General features: G+C 38.3%; 1 protein-coding gene across 5 annotated transcripts in view; it reads left to right on the forward strand.

Annotated features, from left to right (window-relative positions):
* The window catches only part of VRK1 (VRK serine/threonine kinase 1), a 78,515-nt gene that overhangs the window by 40,904 nt on the left and 25,484 nt on the right, over positions 1–12,127 (forward strand). For all 5 annotated transcript variants that reach the window (XM_032624730.1, XM_032624727.1, XM_032624726.1 and 2 more), the window contains 4 exons: positions 4,943–5,012; positions 5,992–6,079; positions 10,538–10,646; positions 10,766–10,858. In XM_032624730.1, coding sequence (XP_032480621.1) covers positions 4,943–5,012; positions 5,992–6,079; positions 10,538–10,646; positions 10,766–10,858 — 360 coding nt within the window. The remainder of the gene's footprint in view (positions 1–4,942; positions 5,013–5,991; positions 6,080–10,537; positions 10,647–10,765; positions 10,859–12,127) is intronic.

Genomic DNA, 12,127 nt, shown 5'->3' on the forward strand with positions numbered 1-12,127 from the left:
TGTTTTATTTGTTATTCAATGTATGTAGCTTTACTTCTACTATCTTTTTCACTTACAGAGTTATGAAAGAGAATGGATAGAAACAAGTATTTCCTAACTGCTAAAGGTAGCAAATTACTTTACATTTCTAAGTTTAAAACCAGTTGTTACCAACCCTAGTTCAGTACTCTGTGTCTCCCATCTCCTAATTTAGTTCTGTTTCCATTAGCCTATATTACTCCTTCTCTTTGTAATTAGGACAATGATAAATATTCAGTTGATTTCTCTTTTGCATTTAGTATTTCAGTAACATTTTCAAGGTTGTGGCTTGTCTGTGATCCTGGAAGAATGCCATAAACAAAACAATGTTGACTTTTTCTTTCCTCTCTAAGGGACCGTTTAGTGACTGCTGTTTGCTTGTTTCTTCCCTAATACCTGTCTTTTCTGAACTCCTTTAAACCTCTGTAGCACTCATTCTATTTCCATTTATTTTACAATTTCACTTGCTAATATCCTTTCAGGCCACTACTTGTTTTAGTTTATGTGTTTATTTTATCTCCCTAACTGGATTTTAAGGGTTTTTTTGTTTTGTTTTGTTGTGTTTTGTTTTTTTGCGGTATGCGGGCCTCTCACTGTTGTGGCCTCTCCCGTTGCGGAGCACAGGCCCCGGACGCGCAGGCTCAGCGGCCATGGCTCATGGGCCCAGCCGCTCCGCGGCATGTGGGATCCTCCCAGAACGGGGCACGAACCCACGTCCCCTGCATCGGCAGGTGAACTCTCAACCACTGCGCGACCAGGGAAGCCCTGGATTTTAAGTTTTTGATGATAAGGACCTTGTTTTAAATTTTGTTTTCTTTATGCCACCCTTAAATGCCTATGTTATCCTTTTGAAAACTTTTTAGGCATCATTGCTTACCACCTTGCAACTTCCTGATGCCACCTACTTCTGCCTCTTGTCTATGCCTTTTAGTGCAGGCCTGTATGCATGATTTACCTTCACTTCTGACAGGCATTGCCATAGCTCTGTCCATTACTGTTCTGCAGTTCTTACATTCTCAGAGCTTTGTAGTATTAAAAGTCAAAATGGTTCACCAAATATATAAAATGATTATCACTTCTTTCCAGTATTAAAATCAGAACTATTTACAAACACTTGCCATTTTAACCTCAGAAGCTATTAAATATCATGTTTTCAAAGAACATGTACTACTCTTTGGGGAAATTTCATAATTAATTACCAAAAAAAAGCAAGATACAAAATTATTTATGGTATAGAGGTAATTTTATAAAATAGCTATATATGGAGAAAATATATCAAAATATTTTCATATTTTCTAAAGTGAGCACGTATTTTATCTTTAGAGAAAGAAAAAAACTCAGCAAATGTTAATTAAGAAATAATCAAAGGCAAATTGATTTTTTTTTTTTTGCGGTACGCGGGCCTCTCACTGTTGTGGCCTCTCCCATTGCGGAGCACAGGCTCCGGATGCGCAGGCTCAGCGGCCATAGCTCACGGACGGGCCCAGCCGCTCCGCGGCACGTGTGATCCTCCCGGACCGGGGCACGAACCCGTGTCCCCTGCATCGGCAGGCGGACTCTCAACCACTGCGCCACCAGGGAAGCCCCGGCAAATTGATTTTTAATGTGAAATTAGACTTAATAGTGTAATAGCATATCAAATCAAACAGTGGTTCTCAGCTCTGGTTCTACAGGATAATTAGAATCTCTTGGTACAGGGCCTGGTTATTGGTATTTTTAGTGAAGTCTCATGAAAGGGATTCTTTTGTGCATCAAGGTTGAGAACCACTGGTAGAGTCTGCTGCACAGAGCACCTTCATTATTTTCAGTGGACTCCTGTGCGCATGCTCGTGTTTACCTTTGTGTGGGGATCCTTTTATTCAGCAGCGGCGCCAAGTACCCTGTGCTTCTGGTAGGGCTTCCATGTTAATGTGGAAGACTTGTTAGAACATTTGGTTGCTTCTCATACGGGTATCTGCTCTGTTAAAGAGCTCCAAATATTAACCCACACATTTCTTACATTTGGTCTTGAAATGAAGTTAAGACTAACATATTTACAATAGGTGTTTCGGTACATGCTAAGTACATTTTCTCTCCTCCCGAATGACTGTGTCTGGTTTCGTTTAGGGCCTTAATCCTTACTGATTTACGGGAGCAGCCTTGGAGTCGTGGTGCTGGGTCACAGGAGATGGCAAACTTGTATTCTCTGCCTCTGGATAACTGGGAGACACTATCTGTATTTTAGTTCAGGAAAGTAAATGTGCAGAGAGAAATGGTAAATTGATCATTAAAATATTGGATAATGCAAGGAGAAAAATTTCCTCTTGTGATTTCTGGTTAATGGATTGTATAATAAATTAGTTCTTTCAGTCACCCTTTGCAGTCATGCCAGTGAGCTAATAGCAGAATTGGAGGCCAGGCTTTTGGATCTTATATTCTAACAGTTCTTTATATCATAGTCCTTTTCCAACATGTACTGATAGAAATCTGTGTTCCGAAGTTCTCTGGAAAAAAGTTTGCAGACTGATGTTTAATTTCCCTCATTGATGTTACGAGAAGTGACCTGAATTTTTAATTCATATCTCATAATTCTTTGGTAGGAAGGAGAAACTTTATACAGCTTCATTTTTAAATGGCAGCCAGTTGCTTTTAGATGGTGCCATTGAAATATATCACATTTTAATCTTTTTTCTGTTGTCATCTTCATTTTGACACTTAGAAGTCTTAAAGAAACGTTTAGTGATATTCTAGTTAAAATGTCAGTCCCAATTTCTTTTCTAAATCTTGGCTATTACAGAGTTGGCAAAGTATTTTAGATTTGAAATATGTTAATAAAATTTTAGTTATGAGTTAAGGTATTTTCTTTAACAGAAATAGCTAGCTTTGGCTCAAGTGCAATGCCAAGGAAGTAGCTCCTTTATTTTGTTATAATGGAATCTTATTGGATTAGAAAAAGTATGAAATGAGCTCAAAGAGTCTTCATTGTAATGGGGCTTTCAATATAATAGCCTGATTTATATAGGTTGATTCTCATTACTATAAGTTTAATAAATTATTGCCTGAAGGAAAGCTTGAGAATTAAAGTTGATATGACATAGATTGAAACTGAATAAATCAGACTTTTATACTGATGGTAATAAGCCAGGATTAGTCTTAGGAAAACCCCTTTCAGACCTGAATTGTGTTAATGAGCTACTCTAAAAGTTAGCCTTTGGAGAGTAACTTTACCAAAATTCCTTTCCTGAATTTCCATTTCTTTTTTCATTCTTACACTGAGTTTGTTACTCCTGCTGAAGGCCTGTTCTCAAGCCATGGGCTCTAAACATTCACAAGTGTCTGTCTAGCTCCCACTGCTGCAAGGAAAGGAACCACAGGTTATGGTGAAACTCAAGGTAATGAGTCCACAAGTTAGAGGTTTGGCATACCTTAGTAGATTGGTTAGTTTTTACTTCTTAAGGGGTAATGACAGGCCAAACCCTTGTATACCATTCTCTTCCAAGGCTGGGCTGTAAAGTATACTTACTTGTAACAAACAAGGCTAGCTTATTTTCAGGTTCTGATCCCAGTGCTATATACGTTGCTCTTTTGCTGTCCAGTATTCTTAACTGGCTGCGGCCTGACTCTTTGCATATTGCCTAATCAATCTTCCTATAAGTACTTTAACTAGGGATTTCTATTTTTCTGAACTGTAAGAAATCTGAGGTATTAGAACTGTGCGTTTAGAGTAGTTCTGTTTAAACCTTAAGGAGCAAAATTCACTTCTATGAGAGTGAGAGTATCTTGAATAAAAAAAGGTGAACATATTTTACTTTCTTCCCGTACTTTCTTCCCGTACTTCCTAAAAGGAAAGCCGCCCCAAAATTAGTTTAGAAATGTTAGCTTCTTTATTTGAACTTTTTGCTACTTTTCAAAATTTCTTCCCGTACTTCCTAAAAGGAAAGCCGCCCCAAAATTAGTTTAGAAATGTTAGCTTCCTTATTTGAAGTTTTTGCTACTTTTCAAAATTTTTCTCAGATTCTCAATAAACAAGATAATATCAACATAAAATATCAAACAAGTATTAATCAGTTTTAGACAAAGTTTACTGTATAAAAAGTCCACAAAATTATAATATCTTTCTCACCACTCCAGATTTATTTAACAAGGCAGAACTCCCAACAGGCTGATATTTCTCACTTGTCAAATAGCTTTTTGTGAATATAAGAGTCTTTGCAAATAATTTTAACTGTTAATATCCCTTAAGAATATGAAACAAGTGTAGTTTAGTAAAGTTGATGGAAAACAATTCTTATTGAGCCTTATTTTCCTCTTGACTTTAAATTATCATGTGGGAAGTAAATTGTAGGGCTCCTTAGTTTGAAAATCATGAGAATCAGTGTCAGGAAAGGATACACTTACATGGACAGTGCTTGTTTGCTCTGGGAGTTCCAGAACACTCTTCTTTGTGATAAGGTTGGTTTTCTGCCAGTTTTGATAATAGATAAAATTGTAACGAGAAACAGGAAAGGAATGGGATTTTGCCACTAATTGATTAAATCAGGTATTGAAATTTTATTATTCAGTAAATCTCAGAAATATCTTGTAGCCCTTTGGTGAAACAGTTAACATGGTTGCTGATCTTTACTTAAGAGAAAGTTAATGATGAAAATAAGGTTAACAATTTTTCTTAAACTTCTGCAAAGACTGGGCTGTATATCTGATTTTGTATAGTTTATCACATGTAGAAATGGAACTTGAGAGAAATATAAGACTTACGGACTCTTCTGAGACTATCTGAAACATTTTTGAAGAGTTTTACTTAATCTTAAACATATTTTATAAACTGAAGTATCAAAATCGTATTGTTTGGAAAGAAAATTGATTTACTAATCTTTTTTGAAGGTTCATTGAAAATTACTCAGTAATTTTAACTACTGCTTGTGCTAATGAACTCTTTTGTTTTAAGGAACCCAGTGACAATGGACCTCTTTTTACTGAATTAAAGTTCTACCAGCGAGCTGCCAAACCAGAACAAAGTAAGAAATACAGTACACATACGTTTGCGCTTTTAAAATGACCACTGGTTTGGTTTTGTTTAAGCCAAGACTAGAACATTGGATCTTAAATTATGATGTTTTGTTACTTTTTACTTCACAGATAAATTCTATTTAAATGAGAAATCTCATTTCTCATGTATGAAATGTATGAAATGTACATACATTTTCATACAAATGTATGAAAGAATTTTGATCTCTTAACAGGTGTATTATGATAAGATTTCACTTATATTGATAATATAGAGTTTATAAATAATATATGATTTAGGAAATATTGTTAAAAGTTGAGAATTAACCCTAATCCATGAGTATGCCTCAAGGGTCTCCAAATCTTTTTTTGAGTGTTTTTCTAAATTCTGGAGACCATGACCTGCAGGGATTCGATCACTTATGAACTAGAAGACTACCAAGGGAGAAAGCAGGACCTCTTCTAGCTATCCTTGTCCTCCTGTCCTCCAATCCCCTTCTCACCTTCCGTCCCCTCTAAAAATCCACGGAATCTCCTGGTAGGATGGTATCAGGCTTGGGAATCTCTCGAGGGGCTTCTCTCTCTCCTCTAGCTTGATTTCCTGGTTGAGGACTTTTAGAATGAGGTAAAAAAACATTTAGATAGGTGTAAAAAGTAAGTCTTTCTGTGGAAACAAGTAAACATTTACATAATTGGAGATATTAATTATAATTGCATGTGGTTTGACTTTTTAAAAAATGTTTTCTGCAGATTTTTCATTTTAAAGACAATGTTTAGGACAGGATAACACAATTTTGTGGGTTAATAAAAATGATTTGATTGTAAAGTACTGTTCATTTGTTGGGTACAATGTATTGTTCACTTTCTTTTTTTATGAATAAAGGTGAAATCTTATTGCATGTATATCTTAGGCGTTCTGTTCTTAATTTTTCTGAGAAAAATTGCTGATGTATAACAATTGAAATCACAAGCATGTGTTTTAATTTGTAGTTCAGAAATGGATTCGTACCCATAAACTGAAGTACCTGGGTGTCCCTAAGTATTGGGGGTCTGGTCTACATGAAAAAAATGGAAAAAGGTAAAAATATGCATGTTTTGTTTTTCTCCTCCCTTTTTGAGCATTCGCAGTTCAGTTGTTTAGTCAACAATTATGTACTGAGCACCTACCTACCGTACTGCTTGGCCTTCACCTGGGTTGTGTGGAATGTATTCAACAGTCTCTCGTCTGGGGGACTTGTACCGAGTGGAAGCAACTGCCTGGAACCCAGCTGACAAGTAGGAACAAAGCCAACTTGCCTGCATTCTTTTTTTCCCTTAAAAATGAATAAGCAAACAAACAGAAAATTCCTTGTTATTTATGTAAAAGGGAGCCCACAGGCTTCAATTTGGCGTTTTCTGTTAGATACATAATCTGCCCACCTTTGTGAGGTTTCAGTCTAGCTGAAGAGAAAAAACAAAGCTGTATGAAACAACCAGACGCCAGTTCAGTGCCAACTTGTGTGATTCTGACTCTTAACATGTCTTAGGAGTTCAGAATGGAGAGAATATTGCTGGCAGAGTTGAGTTGGAGAAAACCTCCAATGCTTTTGATGCATAATTGACACTTTAAAAATATTTAAATGAATGAATGGAGCACCATTCAGCAATGCTGGTAGCTGAGATTTGAAGAGTAGATTTAGTTGGAACTGGGGTATATTGGTTAGGATGCTTTCAGCTGCAGGTAAAGATAAAACTGACTCAGGTCTCTTAAGTAACTGTCAAGTGCCCAGCTTCCTTTATCTTGCCCTTTTGCCCTCTTGGCTTTGTTCTCTATTAATTCTCCATTGTGTGGTCTCAAGGTGGCTGCCCATTTCTAGGCTTCACCTGCAGACACAGTACCCAACAGCAGAAAATGGGATTGCTTCTTGTGAGTTTCACTTTCCTGGCAGGGAAACCTTTCCCAGGGGTCTCGTGGCAGACTTCCCCCCATGTTTTCTTGGTCAGAGTTTTATCGCTGCTCATGCTTAAACCAGCCACTGGCAAGGGCAGAGTGATCACAGTGATGAGTGGGGGGAAAGCCTGAACCAGAGTGGTGCTCTGTCAGAGAAGAGGGAGAGCAGAGGAGCTGCTGGGGGGGCAGCCAGCGTGGTTCACCAGGAAGTTCTTATCCTGGAACCCAGGCACCTCTGAGGGAGCGTGGGAACTCCCCGGAATGACGAGAGAACATTTTGTTATATGTGGTTTTGCTGGGACAAGTTTCTACAGTTTTTAGAAATTTTCTGGAGAAATAGTATAGAGCAAGGATTAAGTTAAGAGTAAGGATTCTAGAGGCAGACACTTGGTTTCAAATCTGTTTTGCCCCTTAAAATGTGTGTGACTGGGTAAGTAACTTCTTTTTGCCTCAATTTCCTCGTCTGTGAAATAGAGTAACACCTATCCACATAATAAGGGGTATTAAATGTAAAGCTCTTAGAATATGTGTGTTAGCTTTTACTCTCAGAGGGGTCTTTAATCCCTTAAATATTAAGAACTGCTGGTTTAAAAAATCACTGTAGAGAAGGAATAGCATCTCAAGTGGGGAGTAACATGAACACAAGGTCATAATAGGCTTCTGGCCTGCTGGCTGGCCTCTTGGCCATCTTTCTTTTTTTATTTTAATGAATTTTTTTTTCAGACATGACATTATTTTATGCATAATTGGCCATCTTTCTTTAACAAAGAAAGCGGGGACTTGCACACACATGAGAAAGAGAAGGAAATAACTTGGAGAAAGAGGCTGAGGTAGGTAATGAAGATGGGGAGGAAAGGGCTCTTTGGGGCCTGTGTGCAGTAGGTAGTTGGAAGCTACTGCACGGGGCACGTGTTTGAACAAAGGGACAGACACCCTCGAGGTACAGCTGACTCACCATTGACTTGTGGTGACCTTACAACTCAGCCTGTGTCTTCTGTAACACAGAGTGCCTAGAAGTATTTCCTAAACGGGAACATTGATCACCTATAAGATATTGATTTACTTCTTAGGTTGAAGCTCTTAAAAATAATCATTTTTAGTTCTCTTAGTTCTTTTTTTTTTTTGGCTGTGCTGCACGTCTTGTGGGAGCTTAGTTCCCCGACCAGGGATTGAACCTGGGGCCCCATGAGTGAAAGTGCCAAGACCTGACCACTGGACTGCCAGGGAATTCCCTCATTTAAGTTCTTACAAAAGTAAAAAAATAGAAAGTAAGATTGTCCTTCCAGCCCCCCTCCCCTGCCAGAATCCTTACTTTCCCCTCTAACTCATCTGAAGTGATATGAATATAAGCGCTTAGAACAGTGTTAGGCTCATAAAAATGTTAGCTGCTATCATTATTAAATCATTTATACTGATTTATATATTCCCATTATTTGCATTGTTTTATCCAAGTCCCCAGGAAAGTATACATCGAAGGTTTTACTTCAGAAAAGTTACTTAAAAGTAGCTTTCCTTTTAGTACTCAGTGGTAGACATATCCTTGCAGAAGAATGTGGTGAAAATTTATATGCAGTATTCAGAATCATGCTTCACTTGATCTGTATAATTTAGACGTGGTGAGGCGATTGAGGGATTGTTGAGAGCAGTGGTGGAGTGATCTGTGAATAAAAACAAAGGTCTACTTCATGTAATATATTAATAGATCTCTGGTTGAATTAACCAGGTGTGCCTTAGCTCCCTTTCAGAGTAACAGCAGAGATTGTATTCTTGTTACCTACATATTATTTCATAATAATTACACAATCACATCACTTATTTGTAAAAACAAATGTGTACATTTGTCCTTGGTCTCATCCCTCAACCTCTCAAAATGTGTTGTACAGAGGAAATCAGGAAGTCAAAATTACTGTTCCCTCTAATATTTTAGAGGTCAGGGTACTGAAAATCGTACAAGAATGAAGACATTTTGCCACTGACTAATTCTGTGACTTTGGACAAATCAATTTACCGCTATAGACATTAATTATTTTATTAAAAGATGTTTAGAAAGATCTCTAATTCTCTTCTACTTCAAAAATAGGTAGAATCTTGAATTTTTTATTTCGCGTGTTGTCTTTTAAATGTTAACTCTTCCTTCCTTACTGAACTTCTCATGTTGTATTTTTATCTTAGAAACCTAAAATATATAAATGGGGTTTTTGGGTCCTACTTATGTTCATTTATTTCGATGTGTTTGGTGTGGTGGTCAGAAGCATGGATCCACCACTTCCTAGAAGACAAATTACTAATGATCAGTTTTCTTCTGCTGTAAAATGGGGCTCATGGGACCTCCTAACCTCATAAGGGTGATGTGAGGTTTAAATGCACTGATACATCTGAAGTGCTTACAATAGTGCTGTTCTCATACCAAGGCTTCAGCAAATGCCAGCTGTAGTTGATGTGATGGTTATTAATCTTATCCCCATTAGAAGGTATTTTGATACATTTTGAGTGTGTTCTTGGTTTTTATTGATTTATTGAATGGTTTAACTAGACAATTCAGAATCTGGAAAACTCTATAAAGATAAAAGTGGTCCACAGAGCAAAAGGTGAACCATGTTACTGCAACTAGGTGATGTTTTTCAGTACACACTGAAATATAACACATGGTTATTGAATCTTAAAATGTGGGTGCTGGAAAAGACCTTAGAAAGCATGAGGCCCTACCTCTCATTTGACACCTATGGAAATAGGGGCCCAAAGAAGAAACGTGACTTGGCCAAGGTGACAGAGTTGGTTTGTGGCAAAACCAAAAATCTTCATGTTGTTCCAGGATATTTACTGTTCCTCAAATCTTATTTGTTGAGTACTTAGTATACAATTCTTTTATACCATTTAAGCAGTTTTATTGCATTTAGCTACTGTTACAGCATCTCTTGACAGTCCTGATTTTAACAGAATGTTAATACTGCTAAAATGTGCCTTAAAAATAGAGAACAGGGCTTCCCTGGTGGCGCAGTGGTTGAGAGTCCGCCTGCCGATGCAGGGGACACGGGTTTGTGCCCCGGTCCGGGAAGATCCCACATGCCGCGGAGCGGCTCGGCCCGTGAGCCAGGGCCGCTGAGCCTGCGCGTCCGGAGCCTGTGCTCCGTAACGGGAGAGGCCACAACAGTGAGAGGCCCGCATACCGCAAAAAAAAAAAAAAAAAATAGAGAACAGTCACAGGCGGGAAGCTAATATACAGAAACATAAATTAACATTAACTATGACAAAAATTAGTGACATCAATCTTACTCAGATTATTTTATCTTTACCTTGAAGTGTCTGTCGTCTTCTCTCTGTGGGTGTTTTCTTACATTGAATATTGTCTCATGTAGCTTGCTGAGACCAGGAGGCCCATAAAGTAAAAGCCAAGACAGGAAAGCTCTCACAGCTCTTGAGATTTCTAGTTGGAAGAACTTGTTTCGAATGTTTGTCTTTTCTTCCTTCTTTCTTTCCTTGTCTTGTCTTTCTACTTTCTTGGTAAACATTGCCTTGAAAAAAATTACTTTGAAAGGAGAGTACTCAGTGCAAAATAGGTTTTCCTGAGTTACATTTTGTTCATTGACTTTTCTTGTTTGTCTTTAGTTACAGGTTTATGATAATGGATCGCTTTGGGAGTGACCTTCAGAAAATATATGAAGCAAATGCCAAAAGGTTTTCTCGGAAAACTGTCTTGCAGCTAAGCTTAAGAATTGTATGTGAGCTACATTCTTCTCGTTTTTAATCCAGTAAAGGCTAGTTGTGTTGAAGCTCGGTCCTCTGCTGGTTGGTGTTAGGTACTGCATTAATTTATTCTATATGATGCTTTTATAGCTGGATATTCTGGAATATATTCACGAGCATGAGTACGTACACGGAGATATCAAGGCCTCAAATCTTCTTCTCAGCTACAAGAATCCTGACCAGGTAGTTTTGTAACTTTAATTTTTACCGTTTAAAACCTGTTGTTTGAAAACAAATATGGTTGCTACGAACTTTTTTTTTTTTTTTGCGGTGCTCGGGCCTCTCACTGTTGTGGCCTCTCCCGTTGTGGAGCACAGTCTCCAGACGCGCCGGCCCAGCGGCCATGGCTCACGGGCCCAGCCGCTCCGCGGCACGTGGGATCTTCCCGGACCGGGGCACAAACCCGTGTCCCCTGCATCGGCAGGCGGACTCTCAACCACTGCGCCACCAGGGAAGCCCGCTATGAACTTTTGAACCCATGCAGAAGTTTTACTTTTTCAAATAGATATGGTAATAATAATATTTCTTCTTGACACTTTTATCTAGTTAACATTCTACATTTTTGATGCGATTTGTTGGCACTTTATCAAGTTGGCTATTTTGCCCTAAATAATATTCAGAAGAAGTACTTGTGATACAAAATGAATTTCAAATAGCTGTTTGAGGGTGGAAGCTTAAAATTATATAGTGCACCAATGAATTATGTTTGCCTTTCTGCTTTGTCATTTCTTAAATTTCCTTTGTTCAGGAAATCCGTCTAATGTAAGTGTTCTGTTACTTGGAGAATTTGGTCTTTAACATGTTGATTATTGAAATCAGTTGATTTACAGAAATGTCCTAGCTGTCTAAATTTTGTAGGGTTTGGAATTCAAATGTGCATTTTTTTTTTTTTTTTTTTTTTCGGTACGTGGGCCCCTCACCGTTGTGGCCTCTCCCGTTGCGAAGCACAGGCTCCGGACGCGCAGGCCCAGCGGCCACGGCTCACGGGCCCAGCTGCTCCGCGGCTTGTAGGATCTTCCCGGACCGGGGCACAAACCCGTGTCCCCTGCATCGGCAGGCGGACTCTCAACCACTGTGCCACCAGGGAAGCCCTCAAATGTGCATTTTTAAAGCCTATTACCTTCACTTTGTAATTTTCACTTTTTAAGGAAAGGAGAAAAGCTAATGTTATTATACCTTTATTTGGGTCAGTTTAGTTGGAGTAGAGGGATTTGTAATTTTCTTGAAGCTGATTCCATGATTTTGGTAAAAGTAAGGTTTCGTTGACATAGTTGGGCCACTGTATTTAATCCATTTCATGTGTGTTCTCACTTCTTACTTGATCTTGTATAAGAAAGGAATATTTAAGCATTTTAACTGTGTATGTCGATATGCCATACTTTATTCTTCTTTGTCTCAGACCTAACTTTGACTTCCTCTTGCTTAGTTTTCCCTTTTTCCTTTGGCTCCCCT

Source organism: Phocoena sinus, chromosome 2 (genome assembly GCF_008692025.1).
Source record: "Phocoena sinus isolate mPhoSin1 chromosome 2, mPhoSin1.pri, whole genome shotgun sequence".
In the NCBI taxonomy this organism is placed as follows: Eukaryota; Metazoa; Chordata; class Mammalia; order Artiodactyla; family Phocoenidae; genus Phocoena; species Phocoena sinus.